This window comes from Watersipora subatra, chromosome 2 (assembly GCF_963576615.1).
Source record: "Watersipora subatra chromosome 2, tzWatSuba1.1, whole genome shotgun sequence".
NCBI classification, from domain to species: domain Eukaryota; kingdom Metazoa; phylum Bryozoa; class Gymnolaemata; order Cheilostomatida; family Watersiporidae; genus Watersipora; species Watersipora subatra.
In genome coordinates, this window is record NC_088709.1 from 76,373,196 (window position 1) to 76,392,677 (window position 19,482).

Genomic DNA, 19,482 nt, shown 5'->3' on the forward strand with positions numbered 1-19,482 from the left:
GGATATTACCTAGGATGAACATATTGAAACAGTGAGTAAAAAAGCATCTAGGATACTTGGATTGATAAAATATTTCCTCTTTCAAGCTGCCTCCAAATTAAAGTATGTATCATATCTCTCCTTAAGTAGACTGTTACTGGAATATGCGATGGCAGTTTGGGATCCATACAGAGTAAAGCACATAGATATGCATGAAAGAATTCAGCTGAAGGATATCAGGTTGATTGAAAATGCCAAAGAGAGATGTTTCAGTAACGGCAGCAAGAGAAGGGTTAAATCTAAATTTGCTAAAACACCAAAGATTTAGTGACCGTAGAAAGATGCTTTTCAAAATTCTTAAAGACAATGATAAGTTCCCAAGTCTAAATTATTCATATGACCAAGTTATTGAGACCGTTACCACTAAACAAACAAGATCTGGTACAAAAGCTTTTGCATGTAACACTGATTATTATCTTTTCAGTTTCTTACCACGCACTGCTAGGGAGTTTAGACTAAATTAACGCCTCATTTGGAAATTTTGCATACAGCTTGTTCATGCCTTTTATATTCCTACTAAACTGAACTAATGTACTGTTTTATTGTAAGACATTTTAGCAAAGACCATCAAGAAGATAATCTCCTCCCCATCAAAGGGGGTCTGGAGGATAAACAAAGAAAAGGAGATGAGAAATTATCTGATTGGAAATGATGATAAACTCTAGTTATTTTGGTCGTGTCGGAAAAAGGTTGGCTGAGATGTACGCTTGTAATCATTTCTAAGTTCTTTTGGTGGCTTTCTGGTGGGCAAATTGACATCTTTTCTTATGAATTACTTCCACCAAAGGTTTCTAATCTGATTGTGGATGGGCCAATGACGATTGCTCTCCTTGGTGGTCCTTCAATGTACCAGGCGTTTTTGTTGCAGTATTGCGTATATCACCTGTAGTTTATGCATTGCTTCCAACCTGCATTTGCAAATATTTTTATGCTGCGCAGTTTTCTTTGAGAATACACAAGAGATGTAGCAGAATTGTGTAAAAATTATGAAAAAGAATTTTGACCACTAAAGAAAATGGACAAGTCCTGATTAGATGTAGGTGGCGCTGAGAAGGGCCGAAGAGAGGATGAGAGTACGGGCCAAAACTACATTAACGAATCAATTTGGGTTCATGTACACAACTAAAGGATTCAAACTATGATATAATTCAACGATTAACAGAGACTAAGGTGCTTGCTAGAATTAGGGTTGAGTGTAACATTACTCATTTTAAGCCGTATATACTACCACCTGTGGTTTCTGTTGTAGACGATGAAGAAAGAGAGAATCAAATGATAACCAGCTAGAACGGGCCGATGATGATAACATACCAACCAATAGTGAAAGTCCAGTAAACACCGAGACGTAACATACCCGGAAATCAGACGGCCTGAATGAGAGCGTAAAACTCCACAGAAATTTAAAGACTATGATATGAAAAGATAAACGACCGCATTAAGACCACGGAAAGAAACCGGACAGAAACAACATCACGCATGGACCATTATACATGTGTTAACAATCGACTACTGACAATAAACTAATTCAGAAATAGCAACACAATATTATAGTTTACCACATGACATATTCACAGCGAATTAAGAAAGATGGGAAGGGATGTTGCGTAGTGATACTATTACATTTTACACTGCACATTAACATGTTATGTAACCAGGTTGCTGACCTGGATTAATACTTCATTCCTTTTACCTCGTGGACATCGCAGAGTACAAACCTGCATTTCTTATGTAATAATAAACTAAACTAGCAGAAACCTAATCTGTCTGATCCTATTAGTAAATGATAATTACTAACTGACGGACACAACATAACACATCTTCTTTAGTAACTTGGACAGCTTAGACCAGAAGGTTGCGATGGTATATACTGTTGTATTATGGTGTAAACTTTCTCGAGAGTCTTTCTGTTTTTGCTCTCTTTGTACAGAGTAATAAACTTGACCATTTATTGTTTTGCTATTTTATCAGCTTTAATCTAACGTATTCTGCCTTAATATAAAACGGTGGCCCGAGCAGAGCAGCTAAAAACTTCAGAAACTTGTTGTTCGATAAAGATAAAACAATTTTATCTTTATTTGACTATTTCATAGCTCATATTGCTCAAATTTGAAATGGCTAGAATATTCAAGCCAGCTAGGGAGTTCGATTTTGACCCAGCTAGCTGGCTCAAGTAGTTTGGCCAGTGGAATAGATAAAGATCCATATCAATGTTAAAAGTTGACTTGCAACAAAATTCACATTACTGTTATTTGATATGAAAAGATTCACCATGTCTTACTCTGTTGTGTTGTAGGTGCAAAATATGTGAAAATGTGATTACAAGGTCTTAAAAGCTCAAAAACGAATTGAAAATCGCAGCCACACGAGACCGCCATAGTTTGGATTCTCTTTCTAAAACGGCTCAAACGCGACATAGTTGTGGGAGATGGTTTCTGTTTACACTTTCATGCAACCTTATTCGTCAAAATATTTTCACAAATATACTTTACACATTCAATAAAACCATGTCTATTGTTCTTACGCGTCTGTTTTATCGTCATTGTAATGCTGTCACTTTTAGCAGTAATATCTTATCGTAAAGATTTGTTTAACTTTTTAGCCCTAGCTTGAAGGAATACATATCATTGTCTGATAAACATGACAAGCCAGTTGGTCACTTGGGATATCGAAAAGTTCTGCAAAAACTATTTGCGAAGGATTGGGTCACATGATCAGATTACAACTTGCCAATTAGACCAAATTGAAACAAAACTGTAAAGTAGCAAGCATCTATATTTGATACGGGGTCTTCGGTAAAACCCGAAGTGTTTGTCATAAACTAGTGCTACGATAAGTTTTATATTGAGCTTTTTACTGGCCTTTCAATTCACGTGAGAACACCACGTGACAAGATAATAACCAAATTTCATAGCTACGTCAGAGAAATAAAGAGATTCCAATCTACGGCGGCTTTTCGTTTTTGAGCTTTCAAGAGCTTTTAATCACATTTCCACATATTTGGCACCTACAACACAACAGAGTAAGACATGGTGAATCTTTTGATACCAAATAATTGTAATGTGAATTTTGTTGCAAGTCAACCTTTAAAGAAAGAAGACAATGAACTACAGATCGACAGTTTTCTGCACTGTCTAGGCAGTGGAAGTGAGAGTATTTTGAATGGTTTTGGACTCTCTAGTGGCAATCTAAAAGAATACGATAAGGGAATTGATGCATTTGGCAGTTATTTTTCATCACTTCATCACGCAAAATAAGTTATATACGAGAGGGCCAGATTTTTTCAATGTCACCAAGCTAGTGGTGAACCAGTAGAACAATACATGTGGGCCTTGAATGATAGCATGAACAATTGTGACTTTTTAAAAAGGTCTGAGAAAACATGTGATTGTATTGTGGTTGGTATTACGAACATAGCCTTTTGCCGAGAAATGCAGAAGATGGATGTCCAAGATCTAACTGCTAAAGTAGTCATAAGAATTGCTAGAAAGTCCAAGCAGATAGACAAAAACATTAAGGAGTTTTCTGAAGGTGTTAGGATGACGATGACTGAGAAGACAGTTGACAGTATCCAGAAGGGGCAATAAGGAAAGCTTCACTGCAGATTTGGGATGAAATCAAGTTAGTACTAGTTCTAAAGGCAACAGTCGAAATGTAGTGGCACATGTTTTGCCAAAATTTCAAAATGTAAAAAATGCCATCAGATGATGCACTACAAGAGAATGTCCCAGAATAAAGGTGACATACATCAAGTGGAAAAAGATTTAGAAAATGTATCTTGGTCACATTGAAACAAATGAACCAGATTAAATATAGACCAAGACTGTTTCTATAGGTGAACTGGGATTATCTGTACAATTTGAATTAGATTCTGGAGCAGATGCTGCAGGCTGGCCTGTTTTCTACTATGTCAATACAAACCATTGTATGTATGTATATAACTCGTATATAACTAGCTACTCAAGATAGTTGACGCACCCACATTACCTTCTAGAATTTGCTAAAGCCCTGCTCTCTAAAGTATAAATACGCACAAAAATCTGTATGTATGGTTACATTGATTCTTGTGGACATTTCATACAAGACAAACTACAAACCTCTCTGAATCATTTTATAAGCATTAGCTAGCTAGCAAATGTCTACATTGCACCAGCATTTACAGTGCACCAGCAAACATCCTCAATAAGTGGTAGAAGTAGGCTATCTCCCACCTTGCGCCAAGTTAGCTTGTTTTCTTAGAGCCCTCTCTGCACCAGCAAAAAAGCTGTATCTTCCTGACCATTTCTGGTTTTCAGGGCTCAAAAGTGGTAAGCTTTTTCTTTGAAAACCAGTAGAAAAATCGGAGTTGCGGTTCCATCGACAAGATTAAATAACTTCTTTTAGCTTGCTAAAAAAAAATTCCATTTCATGATGTATTAAATTTATTTTCAAGTGTACAACAACATAATTAATATTGATACGCTTTTGCCTCCTCTCTGCTCTACTTGCAACGTGTAACAGCTCAAGTCACGTTACTCTAAATGTATGTACGTACTGTGTAATAGATAAAATTTTATTTCTCTTTGCAATGGCCATTAAACGTACAAGTGTGGGAGAAGGACGAGAGATGCAACAGAAGCAACAGATGCATCAGAAGTCAAAAGATTTTTAGGTAAAGCAAACCATCTTGCTAGATTCGTGCCACATTAGCTGAGAAACTAAGAGAGGCAGCAAAAGAACCTGAGGATGACAGGAATTTCACATTTGAAGAGGAAGAGCGGAAAGTGTTCAATAATCTGAACAAAGCTATAAATAAAAACATACTATGATACTATAACACAAATAAGGCTGCAGTCATAAAGTGCGACGCAAGTACCAAAAAACCCAATGCAGTACTAACCCAAGGAAGAACACCTATCAGTTTCACATCCAGGACCCTGACAGAAACATAAGAGAAGTGTCATCTATGGGAGCTGGAGTGCCTCGCGGTAATTTTTGCATGCATCAAGTTTGATCAATATAAATACATATATATAATAGAAAAAAATATTAAGAAAGTAAACTTTTGGTAATAGCGGTACAAATTTGCTTCGTGTGATGCACTCATTAGACGCGATTGGACTAAAATGAAAAGTTGTACTGAAATGCTAGAAATGGGCTCGATGTTTTAATCATGTGATTTTGTGCTGAGTGTAACCGAGAAGATGACTCCTAGCATGCCTGCAATTAAAAGACAACTCCTTTCTTTTATTCAATGCGCTTAAATATGGTTTGCATATTAAGAAGTATTTTTCTAGTAAACATAGTTGGCATCGTTTTGTTTGTATATGGTTGTGCTTGAGCTAATATTTCCATGTTTTATTGTATGCTGAACTACTGTCTTTCAACTTCCAAATGTGCTTGCTCAGTTTTGCGTGGTGCTGTTTGTTTTTGTGATTAAAGGAGGCTTAATGATTGCTATATATATATATTTATATACATATATACCATCAAACCTAGCATCCAAGTAATTGGAAGCTATATATATATTTATATATATGTAAAATGGAACGATATATATATAATATATATACATATGCGGCAGGAAGGATCTGCGAATATTCTCTGACCACAGACTATTGGAATTTATATTTCAGACTAGTGGAATGCCCGACGTTGCACAGGTATTAAAAATCAGTTAATCAGCTTATAAAAAATGAGAGGTAATGTAATTGCCGGCCACTTGCCATTAGCCTGGCACTTTACGAATAGCTAATTTGAGTAAGCTTGCTAATAAAAGCTAACTGCTTGCTCTCACGGGAGAGCAAGCATAAACTTATGTTGCGCCGTAACGAATAGCGGTAGTGTATTTTTATCCACATAGTAACATATATCGCCCAAAGAATCCATCAATTTCGCGCAGCTAAATTAAAAAGACATTTGCCTGGCAAATGGGAGGTTCCAAGATCAAATCTTCTTTCTTTTTCTTTCTAATATTTTCATAGCTATAGCTTGACAAACTGAACTACACTCAGACTTTGAGATATTATAAAAAAATGGATAAATTCCCCCTGAGATTTCAAAAGACATTACTATCATTACAGAAATAAGGGTTTGAAATACTGTACAGGATGAATTTATTCGCGGAGTTATATTTCGCGAAAATTGTCTTTTCATGCATATTCGCGGAGGAATTTATTCGCGGCTGAAAACTGCCACTCTCTAGGAAAAGTTAACTCTATTGCGGCTAGTAATAGAGTTATTCCTACGCATGCGCACACCGTGTGTTCTGGTTTATATTTAGCTTACAACTGCGAAGCGATCATGCTAAGCTATGGTAAACAATTTTTGCTGCGTTCAGAGGTCTTTACGAATATTCATCGCTTTGGAGGCATTTGATAAGCCAACAACTTGTGGTAAGTAATGAGTTTTTCACATTTACTAAATTAGTTGAATTTTACTTTAGTTCTTCGGTAAAACGCAATAATTATTTTTTCCATCCCTACCGCTTCATTATTTCTTTTAGTGTGAGAGAGATTTTTCATAATACACCGAAGAACAATGATTGCAAGGGTGGTAGATGTCATTCTTAGAAGATCACAAATCATTTGGAGAGGTCTGGAAATTGAGGTTGAAGTGACCGCAGCTACTTACGAGAAGAATATACCTGTTTTTAAAAAAAGGAACAAAAACGCCTTTACGAGCACAAATATTTGGTCAACCGGCAGAACTTTGCAATAGTAAGCCACGAGGAGAGTTCTGATGATAACTTCCTAACCAGCCATGTAGTAGCGAGAGAATCGCCTTCAACATTTACCCAAGACAGTGACGGAGCTGCTATTACCAAAATAACTAGTCAGAAAGCACTATTACACGCTAGTGTTCACATATCAAGAGTACCAGTTTATTTTTATTGCTAGACAACCGCCGTATGGACTAAACTGTTTATATTTACTCCATTCATCGTTTGTAAAACTTTATTTGTATTTGAAGTATTTTATTTGTACACTCAAGTTTGTAATAAATTTTAATATATCTATACATGAAATAAATATATAATTTAATCATGTTTGCTGCAGCGATATCAAGGAATTGTTGTCGATGAAGGGGTCTAGGTTGACTGGTTGCTTCTCTGCCAATATTCCTGCCTTGATGAATATTACTACTTGTCTCTAGTTTTCGTAATCGGAGAAGGTTGTTTCATTCGCAATCTGCAGTAAACACAAAAAAGAAAAATGTTAATGAGTGTTAAGGAAGTACAAAAACAGTAGCTGAAGTATTTAATGAAAGCGATCAGCTTTTAAACAAAAAAATTAACTAATGCAGTTGATTATGGAAAAACGTATCTGCACTGCAAATCAAATACATACCATAATGTCCAGATCAGAATCATGATCATCCTAAACTTCGGTATTCGAGATTGATGGAGTTGATTTTAATGTAAAAAGACTAGGAGTGCTTTTTTGGGATGCTGAAGCCATGCCGAATAACTTGTGAAAACCTTGAATATTTTTGTAAAGTTTGACGCAATAGCAATAAAGCTCGAAGCCTGGCGATGATTTTAAAGAATTTTTGGAATTCGGCTACGTTTCGCACTTCTGCCTAGCGGCTATTTTTGCGATGACGCCATTCTGCATATCTTGTGACAACCTTGAATAATTTTGTAAATAAATGTGATGCATTGACAATGGTGTTAGCTCAAAGCTCAGGCAAGGATTTTAAAAATGTTTTGGAACTCAATTACGTTTAGTATTTATATTAAAAACTAGGCTAGCGACTAGTTTTCAATTTGATGCAGTAGTTATTCTCTCTTGTGATTAAAAATAGAACTAACTATTCATGGAATTTAATAATTCCCGGAATTGACTGTTCGCGAAATCGCGAATATTTATGACCAACGAATATTTTCATCCTGTAGGGTAGAATACAAACCTGGGAAAGAGTAGATAGTAGCAGATATGCTATCCAAGGCCCTTGCAAAGGAGAGAATTCCTGCTCAACACAAGTCAAAGATTGAGATATCCATGGCAGACATCGATGATGGTAAGCCAACCGAGTTTACAAATATGTCAGATGAAAGATAACTTATAATCAAAACATATGGACCAGAGGATGAGGGATACTGCATGCTAAGGAAGGTGGTGAGAGGAACTAGATAGTAGAAATAGATAGTAGGACCAGATAGTAGAAAGGTCATAAATAATAAAGGTAATAAATACCATAAATTAATCAGATGCTTTCAGCTTCAGGGAACCTGGAAAGGGATAGTTCGGTCTACAAAGGCTCGTCAAACCGGAAAACATGATCAAAGAATATTCAAAGGCACTGCATGGCGCACACCAGGGCGCAGATAGTATAATGATAAGAGCTTGAGACATTATTTACTGGCTAAAGATGCTTGAAGATCTCCGGAAGATAGCTGAACAGTGCATAGCATGCCAGATGAACAAACCTGCCAACAAGAAAGAGCCTATTATGTCACATGAAAGACCCTCCCAACAGTTTATGAAAGTAGGAATAGATGTCATGTACTATAGGAGCACACCTCATTTCTTACTCGTTGACTACATGCCAAACTTCATAAAAGTTATGAAATTGTGTGTTGAAGCCGCAAGCGTGATCGTAGGAGGATGCAAAGAAGTGTTCGTTTGACATGGCATACCACAAACTTTACAAAGGGACAATGCTGCCAAATATGTCAGCACAGTGATGATGTGGTATGTTCAAACCTTCCACTCTTGAGATAAGAGTGGAGATTTGAACATACCACATCAGCACTGCGATTGAAGAATTTCTATTTCATATGACAAGAGAACAAGAGAGATGCAACAGCTCAAACGCAGACAGCCAGTTTCGCTACTTCAGGACAATGATAGAATTACAAAGAGGAGACTAGCACAGATATTGGAGCGAGTATCCAACAAGTCATGAATGGTTCAGAATGACCAAGGCAACATCGTAAAGAGGATTAGAGTAGACACAAACGTCCCACAAGAGCTGAAAAGGAGGAAGAAAGTGAATAACAAAGATAACTGGTCAGAATAAAAGACAGAATCAGATGACCCACCAGAGGAAATGGCCATCACAAGCAGGAGTGGATGTACTGTAAGACCCCCATACCTTGCAGAATTCCAATATTACTAGATGCAGAATTCAGGGGGGTAGACATACTCATATTCACCTGCTCAACAGTTCGGTATAACTGGGTTATTCTAATGAGTCAAGTAATATTGTTCCAACATAATACGTTACTTTTCCAGTTGCGATTCTGAAATAAAGATGGCCACACTATTAACTCTTATTAATCATTAATCTAAATACATAGCTCTTATTACTCATTTTCACACATGTAACATTTTCATATTTGTGAAATAGGAGATGAAGAATGTTGAATAACAATCCAAAAATATTTTATGTTTACAATATTATATTTGCGTAGAAGTAATGCGCCAATATTTTCTATTCGTGTTATTATTACACTGAAAGTTTCCTGTCTCTCTCTTCCGGTTACAAATTTAATAAAGTTCCATTTCTTCTCGCTGCGTGTTCCCCTTTTTTCGATCTGTACTTACGAGCAACCAACAATGAGCACACAAACATCAGGTTATGGGCCAAGGAGGGCAATTTTCGGCGGTAATAGTGACTCCTACAACATATGGGAGACAAGATTCATCAACTACCTATACACCATAGACAAAAAGCGGGTTAAGGCCATCGAGCCAAAAAAGAGAATGAAGAAGACGACACGGACTTCGCCAGCAGGAACCGAAGAGCATACGCCGAACTTGCTCAGGTACTAGACGAGAAATCGCTGGAACTAATAATGAATGAAAATAATAATAATGGCAGAGCTGCCCTGGCCACACTCCGACGACACTACGTAAGCACTGAAACACCACGTGTACTAACTCTATATGATGAACTGACTACACTAAGAATGACTGAGACTGAACACATTACTGACTACATTATTAGGGCCGAAAGAGCATCGACTGGACTCAAAACAGCCGGCGAGACAATCTCTGACAACTTATTAATAGCTATGATTTTAAATGGACTACCAGACTCATTCAAACCATTCGTAGTCGTACACACTCAACTGAACAAACACAAATCTCTGTCGGACTTTAAAGCAGCACTACACAACTTTGCCAATACAGACAATCTACGACCTACTACTACTGCTGCCATGAAGACAACAACATCTCATACTAGAAGACATCAACCTCATCATCCACCATGCAGACCTACATCAAACAACAACAACAAAATGTGTTTGGCCTGCGGAAACACTACTCACACAACAAAAGACTGCTACTTCAAGACTAAACTGAACTACAACTACTGCCACCAAAAAGGGCACAATGCTAAAGTTTGCTTCAAAAAGAAGCGGGACAACTCCAAACCTACTACTGAACACAAAACAGCTACTGCACAATTCCATCAACCTGACTTCACATTCATGACTAAGACCTGCACTGCTACTGACAAGACCACTCACATGACAGACAAACTACTGGTCGACTGTGGTGCAACCTCACACATTGTCAACGATCCTGACAAATTCATCACATTTGACACCAACTTTGTACCAAACAAACACTACCTCGAACTAGCCGATGGACGAAGGAGCAACCAACTGGCTACTGCACGAGGAGTGGCTGTGTTCACAGTCACTGACAACCACAGTACTGAACGACAGATCAAACTCACAGACACCCTACTTGCTCCGACATTTCCTACTAATCTCTTTTCTGTACGGACAGCAACTGACTCGGGCGCCAAGATCACATTCACATCTAAACACTCCGAACTCATTTCACACGGCGTACACTTCAACATCATCACAGAAGGACAGCTATACTACCTACATCAACCCACAACAACTACTACCCCCAGCCCTACCAAACCTCCAACTGGACATGCTACGAAGACGGGCACTTACATTACCATGACACTACAAGACTGGCATATCTGACTAGGATACATGAACTACGAGGACATACGTAAACTCGAGACTGTAACGACTGGAATGACAATTACACAGAAGGACTCTACACCACCCACATGCACGACCTGCACACAAAACAAGATAACTAGACAACCAAAATCACAAGACACACGGACAATACTAGCCACAACGCCACTAGAGAGGATTCACACTGATATATGCGGACCCATACAACCACAATCACGCGAAGGACACCGCTATGTCATCAATTACATCGACAAATATTGCAGCATGATATTTACATACTTCATAAGGAACAAAGACAACACTGCTCTAACACTACAAATATTTCTGGCTGACATTGCACCAATACGACAAGTAAAGGAGATCCACACTGACAATGGCACAGAGTACCTGAGCAAAAGTTTCTAGGACATTCTACTAGCAAGAGGAATAAAACACACTACATCTACTCCATACACACCTTACCAAAAGGTAAAGTTGAACGTTCATGGAGAACGTTTATGGAGAACACTCATGGAAATGGCCAGATGTCTCAACACTGACGCAGGATTACCAAAGAACTATTGGACTTACGCTGTTAGACACTCTCAATACCTTAGAAACAGAGCATACCAGCGCAGAACCAACAGCACAGCTTATCAACTGTTCACTGACAAGCAACCAGACATGAGAAACGTACATCGTTTCGGATCACAATGCGCATTCTACATCGAAGGTCACAAATCTAAACTGAACAATCGAGGCCAACTTGGCACCTACCTAGGTGTAAACCTGCGTAATAAAGGACTCTACGTAATGAACAATCTAAACCACAGCGTTGACACAAGAAACATTATTGTACACGACACTGCAACCAACCCTGACTATGACTATGAAACTACTGAGCCTTACTACAGTACTGAAACACAGACTGACTTAACTGAGGCCACACACGGTTCAACTGAGCCACAGACTGACTTAACTGAGGCCACACACGGTTCAACTGAGCCACAGACTAACTCAACTGAGACCACACACGGTTCAACTAAGCCACAGACTGACTCAACTGAGTCAACTCACGGTTCAACTGAATCATTTCCACTCACTACACCATCTCTGCCACAATCTATACCACAAGGCAGACCCAAGTGAGTAACTCGACCACCCAGCTACCTAGCTGATTACCACACCAAGACAGCAACTGTGGAATACGCCTACAGCACAACGCAGCAGATACCCACTACATACAATGAAGCAATAAACTCGGAGGACTCGGATGAATGGCGTACTGCTATGGACAAAGAAATATCAACACTTCTCAACAACAACACATGGGAACTCACCACCTTACCAGATGACAAGACGGCAATAGGAGGAAAATGAGTATACACACTCAAACAATCCAAGGACCAGAACAACAACCAATACAAAGCGCAACATGTAGCAAAGGGGTATTCTCAAATACATGGACTAGACTACGAAGACACCTTCTCACCAACTACTCGCTTTACCTCAATCAGAATACTTCTACAGGAAGCTAGCAACAACAGACTATTCCTGCACCAAATAGATTTCAAAGGAGCCTACCTGAATGCAGACATCGACAAAGAGATCTACATCCAACAACCCCCAGGATATGAACAGACACAACAAGACAGTAAGAAACCTGTATGCCCACTTCACAAGTCACTATATGGACTTAAACAGAGTGGTAAAACTGGCACAACACACTGACTGACTATCTGGAAACACCAAACAAACTTGACCCATGTATCTACATCTACACAAAACCAGACAAGCGACTCATTATTTTATTTTAGGTAGATGACATAATCATTGCAAGTGACAATCAGGACAAAATAGCACAGGTAAAGGAAAAGCTAAACTCACGATTCAAAATGGACGACCGAGGACCCTTACAATGGTTTCTGGGAATTGACTTCACTAGACACTCAGATGGTATTTATCAGATGAGCCAAGAAAGATATGCAAGATCTATCCTACAAAGATTCAACATGGGAGACTAAGCCAGCAGATACACCAGCTGCAATGGGACTTCAACTTACCAACCCGACCGACGAGGAACATAACGCTTTCCTAGACACAAATTCCCCTACAGACAAGCCATAGAAAGTCTGATATACTTGATGACTGCAACACGTCCCGATATAAGTTGGGTAGTATCTAAACTGTCACAATTTCTGGAACGCCCTGGACCTGCACACACTACAGCTGTTAAACGGGTTTTCAGATACATCAAAGGAACTCTCACACACAACATTCATTTCACCAAGACAACTGAAACGCTAACAGGATATACGGACTTGGACTGGGCTGGAGACATCAACGACAGACGATCAACAACCGGATATGTATTCGACCTCGGAAGCGCACCTATCAGCTGGAAGACAAGAAAACAGCACACAGTAGCACCATTTTCTTGTGAAGCAGAATACTTGGCACTAGCTGAAGCAACTAAAGAAACATGATTTCTAGGAGTTTATGTGCATCACTAGGTATCGGACAATCGGCACAGACAACACTCTACACCGACAACCAAGGAGCCATCGCACTCACAAAGGACGGTGCTAAACACTCGAGAACAAAACACAGATGTACGCTATCATTTAGTAAAGGAACAGACGAATATCACCTACAAATATATTGCGACCCAGTGTAATCCAGCGAACTCTATGACCAAACCAGTACCCCGACACAAAATACAGATGCTCAATACACCAACGCTACCCTCACCGACATAATGGCCACAATAATATATGTTGGATTGAGGGGGGGCGTTGAATAACAATCCGAAATTTTAATTGTTTACAATATTATATTTGCGTAGAAGTAATGCGCCAATATTTTCTATTCGTGTTATCATTACACTGAAAGTTTCCTGTCTCTCTCTTCCGGTTACAAATTTAATAAAGTTCCATTTCTTCTGGCTGCGTGTTCCCCTTTTTCCGATCTGTACTTACGAGCAACCAACAATGAGCACACAAACAACAAAGAAGAAGTCCAACAACTACAAACTGTTATAATACAACGTAATGCTCCTAGAATTGAGTCTCCTGTAGGATCATTCTTGATTGTGAGCATGAGCTCAGTTTTAGATGCCCTGAGAGCTGGTGTCAGTCATTTTACATTTTATCTTGAAGCTTTCAGAAGAGAAAGTAGATTGCCGGCGTGCTCTGCTCTTATATACAATCGGTGACAATGCTGCTGGAGTAGTAGAAAATAGTGATGAATATATAACAGACCAGTCACTCAACACTATATTAGATATTCTCGAACAGTATTGTATGGGTGACAGAAACATTGTGCATGAGCATTACAAATTTAATGTACGAAATCAACTACCTAATGAGCCATTTGATGCTCTCTGTGCCGACTTACGTTCATTGGCAAACAAATGTGCTTACAACTACCGTCCTGTGACATCAGGTGGGTCGAGTTGCTCCACTAGATGAAATGCTGAGAGATCGGATAGTACTACCTATCGTAGATGATGGCGTAAGAAAGAAACTGATTTCTCAGGGCAAAAGTTTAACACTAGCTGAAGCAATCAGGGTTTGCAGAAGCAATGAGGTTACGTCGGCAGTAATGCAATCGGTGGCAAAAAGCGCAAGTCCTAGGGCAATAGATGCAGCAGTAAACTTAAGCATAGTTGGTTAATACCAAAGTTAATTCAACACCAGTGGCATTTAAACTTGACACAGAAGCAGCAGTGATGGCCATCCCTGTGTCTTTAAAGCAATGTGTGGCGACAATACAGTATACTGATAAAACACTTAAAGATGCTGAGAATTGAAACCTCAAAGTTTTCGGCTGTTCAGAAGCAATCATTTTAGAGAGGTCAGTGCTGTAAAAGAGTGTATATTGTGCACAAGCTAGTGACACCACTGCTTGGCAAACCAGCCATCTCAAACTTAATACTTTTGAATTGTATAGACAGTGTTAATATGGAGACCGACTGGATATCCGAGTTTCTAAAACTGTTTCAGGGCTTCGGTATTATGGACACGGAAGCAAAAATTGTCTTACATGAATCAGTAACACCATCTGCAGAGCGTGCCTCACAGAGTTGCTGCTGCAAGGAGAGAACCTCTTTTGGAGAAACTACAAAGGATGGAGTCTTTGGGAGTCATCGAAAAGATAGAAGAACCTACAGACTGGTGCACCATGTGTATCGTAGGACCAAAGAAAAACGAAAAATTGCTTTTATGCATTAATTTTACAAGGCGGAATAAAGCAGTGAAACGGGCGTTTCATTCATTGCCTAATGCTCAAGAAACGTTGAGTGAACAGGGAAGCTCTACGATATTCAGCAAATTAGACGCAAACTGTGGTTACTGGCAGATGAAGCTACATTCTGAAGCACAGAAGTTAACTTCGTTTATCAAACCTTTTGGAAAGTTCACATGTAAATGACTGCCATTCGGCATCAGTTCAGTGCCAGAAAGTTTTCAGCGCGAGATGCAAAAGATATTGCAAGGCATAGAGGGTATAGTTTGTCAAATGGATGACATCCTAGTGCATGGTTTGGAACAGTGTCAACATGATACGAGATTGCGAGAAGTTCTACAGAGACTTCAAAAAGCAGGAATAACTATAAATGACTCCAAATGTGAGTTCAATAAGAAGAGAGTAGCATTACTAGGTCACGTCATTGATGAATCCGGCATACATGAAGATCCTGAAAAGTTTAGAGCAATTATGAACTTTTCGACGTCTGCGAGAACAAAAACACTGGAGGTTCTTTGGTATAGTCAATGATCTGGGGAATTTCTCACTTCTTCTTGCTATGAAAACCAATCACTTGCAATAGTTAATTGGCAAGAATGCAGATTGGATGTGGGGCTTTGAATATGCCAAGCAGTTTGCTGAACTCAAGGCCATTCTAGATTCAACCCCGGTTTTAACCCCATACAGTGTGACAGCGGAAACAATTATTAGCGCAGGTACCTCTGCATATGGTATAGGAGCGGCAATGTTACAGAGTGTGAAAGAGGAGTGAAAACCAGTGGCGTATGCTTCCAAAGCCTTGACAGCTGCTGAGAAGAGATACGCACAAATAGAAAAGGAAGCGCTGACGATTTGCTGGGTGTGTGACAAGTTTCACTATTATGTAGCAAGGAAAGGCATAACGATTGAGACAGATCACAGACCATTGCTAACAAGTCTTGGGAAGAGAGAATTGGCTAAACTCCCAATTAGAGTCCAGAGGTTTAGGCTGAAGATGATAAACTATACCTATAAAGTGATCTACACCCTGGGAACAAATTATTGTTAGCAGATGCCCTGTCTGTATCTCCTGTACAGGAGTTGAAGGAACCCAGTATAGAGGAGTTGAGGGACTCCGGCCTAGTCTTAGAGTTGATGGACTCTCTGGAAATTTCTTCAGGAAGGCTGGATAGAATCAAAGCAACCACGCTAGAAGATGAAATTGGTCAAATGTTGCCACACTAAAACAAAAAGTGTGGCCAAATGTAGACATAATCACAAAGCAGGGTATCAGTTTGTCCAAATAAAGCCTGCCCCAGAGAGGCTCAAAATACTGTAATGCCAAATACTATTGTAAGGAAAACCAGATCAGGTAGGATTTCTAAACCAGTTAAGAAACTTGATTCAAAAAATGTACTATGGGTATTGTGCATGTTTTAGATGAAGACTTTTGTAATCGGTAATTCTATTGTTCGACGATTGTTGGATCCTGAATGGGAGATAGTCAGCCTAAATGGAGCAGACTGGTATGATTTAATAACTTATGTATTCGAACAGAGTGGTCGATTCAAAAACTTTATTGTGTACATACATATTGGACGTGTACGTTTTTCGGAACTGGTTGAGAAATTTGGGCATACAGAGAGCCATATGAGGAGTCGTAGGATTCTATCGGCTGTGACATCAATATTTGAAGATTGGGTGCATTACTTTACACCCTAAAGGATACATCCTTTGATTTGCACAATATATCTCATGTGTTTCACACATTACAATAGACATCGGGGAGTCATCTTAAATTCTATATTGAGAAATTTTTGTCATACCTTAACAAGAAAGATTAAGGGTGTATGTTGGTGGTAGAAAACCGGGACATTGTAGACTTTAATGAGTAACACTATGGTTACTCTTTACCTACACAGAAAAGTATATATACCAGATGATGTGGAAGGTATGTGTTTAGGGATGAGTTTCTAATGGATGGTTTACATCCAAGCACTAGGATTAGAGATGATTGGAATATAGAAATACATCACCCTATTGAAATCAATCGACAAAAACTTGGTAGCCACACGCAAAATCGACGTATGTCGGCTTAATTGATGTGTAGGCATCAACAGTCTTCTGTGATTATAGTGTGTAGGCACTAATAAACTTGTATATAGGGTATATAGTTGTGTGTTACGATTCAAAAGAAAGAGAAAAAGAAAAAAGAGAGAGAAATAATGCAGGGTTGTATTTGTTTGTGTTTGTTATATGATATTGTTTGTCAGCGTGTTAATAGCAATAGCTAGTCAGTTTATAGTATATAGAACTTTTGCCTATCTGCACATAAAGACATAAGATACTGCTGCGGGTTATTTGTTTTGGTTTGTTGCAGGTGTGGTGGCACCTGTGGAGGAAGAAACAGCTTAGAAGGAGGATGTAGTATAGTCTATATGTTGCCAACTGGAAGTGGAGCCTCTTGTGACTGAGGATAGTCTCGCTCTCTTATGCGAGTGCTCATGCTGACTAGTGTTTCCTGTTTGCATAATTACTGTAAGGTGTTAATGCAGAAATAAACCACGGCAGTCTGCCGGATACACGCCCTGAAACCTGATCAAGTTTCTGAAACATGGTGGCAGCTTAGGTGATAATCCACTGCAATCGCCTTATGCGTCGTCAATATGGCAAGTTCGTTGCCTCCGCCAGCTGAGTTAGACCTCAAAGTACCCGATTTGGCCGCTACTTGGCGCCGATGGCGCCGGACATTCGAGAATTACTTGGTTGCTTTAGGGAAGGTTGGTAGCACTGAGAAAGACGAGGCTGGGAAAGTTGCTATTTTCTTGCACTGTGATGGTGAAGACGTACATGAAGTGTACACGCAGACTATGTTCTTGGAGGAAGAGGAGAGTAAGAGTAAAGTCATAAACGATGTTCTAGCAAAATTTGAAACGTATTGTAACCCTAGTAAGAACAACATACAGTCAAACATGGATAACTCGAACTTCAAGGGACCGAGCAAAAGTGTTCGAATTATCAGAGCGTTCAAGTTATCAGAGCACTGTCACAAGTACATATATTTACTTATTTATTAGTAGATACATGTACATATACAAACTATAATATAAATCAAAAGCACAAATGGCTTGTTTCAAATTAAATGCTTCTAATGTAAAGTTTAAAACGTTTTCATGAAAAAGTATAGAGATTTTTCTATCACTTGAGATTGGTTTGTTGTTTGAGGTGATGTTATTGCCAGGACGTTTTTCAGATTGACATTGGCAAAACTTGATCGTTGTTGAAATGCTCAAAAGAAAAGACATTTTTTTCTTTTGGGGTTTTACCCACGATCAATTTTGCCGTTTTTTCTTGAAGTTTATGCAGATTACCTTACTTTACCTGGGATTCGTTAAGAGCAACACTCCGAGGCAGTTCAATTAGAAGTTTTACGAGGTTTTACGGTACATTCTATATCACTCACGCTTTTTTAATAGATACTTATTGAATGTACACACGTATTCTGTGTTTAGGTCAAACGATGAATAGTTTTTTGTAGCTCAGACAACGTATACGTTTAATTACAACATTTTTTAGGACGTTTTAAACATTCAACATTCCGACGTTGATTCAACACGGAATCAGCGTCGGAAAACAATTCATCATGGGTTAGCCGAGTCACGCACTCAAGGATTTTCGCCACGCACATACAAAACAACATGCGATTTTTGTTTTGTATGTGCGTGAAATTCTTGCGCGCGTGACCCGGCTAGCCCGTGCTATTCATCGTATCGCAGTATAAATCAAATTTCACCAAACTTTTAGAAAAGTCGTTGACAAAAATATTTTGCCGATGGTGGTAATAACGACGCTTATGAGTTACGAAAAGATGAAGTTTACCTCTATGGCTTTGAATAAAGTGATTTTCTAAAGCGAAAACAACCGTTTCGGTAGCTGTTGGGCAAAAAAACAGTTCGAATTAACAGTGTTGAGTTCGAGTTATCTATAGCAATTTATCATTGCGTGGGAACGGACCAAAGGAAATGTTCGAATTAACCATGTGTTCGAGCTATCCGTGGACGAGTTATCCATGTTTGACTGTATATTATAATAGAAGACAATTTTTTGAAGCTAAACAAAATGAGGGTGAATCATTTGATATTTTTTGGTTTAGGAGATATGCAGATTTTTGTGATTTTGGTAATCAATTAGAACTGAACACGAGAGATAGAATACTTTTTGGTATGCATGATTCTAGATTAGCTAAACGTTTGATGGAAAAGCCAGACGATGAATTAACATTAGAGAATGTAGTAAAGTGGTGCAGC

At 38.8% G+C, this 19,482-nt stretch overlaps 2 protein-coding genes across 3 annotated transcripts in view; one reads left to right on the forward strand and one right to left on the reverse strand.

The window, feature by feature from the left end:
* The window catches only part of LOC137387535 (dehydrogenase/reductase SDR family protein 7-like), a 44,237-nt gene that overhangs the window by 20,503 nt on the left and 4,252 nt on the right, over positions 1–19,482 (reverse strand). The gene's annotated exons all lie outside the window — the stretch shown is intronic.
* LOC137388579 (uncharacterized) lies at positions 9,932–10,972 on the forward strand. The gene has a single exon (XM_068075060.1). It carries the CDS (start codon positions 9,932–9,934, stop codon positions 10,970–10,972), a length of 1,041 nt encoding a protein of 346 aa, XP_067931161.1.

Excerpts from the sequence above, each read along its gene's own strand:
- LOC137388579 (XM_068075060.1), top strand. The coding sequence starts at position 9,932 with ATGACTGAGACTGAACACATTACTGACTACATTATTAGGGCCGAAAGA.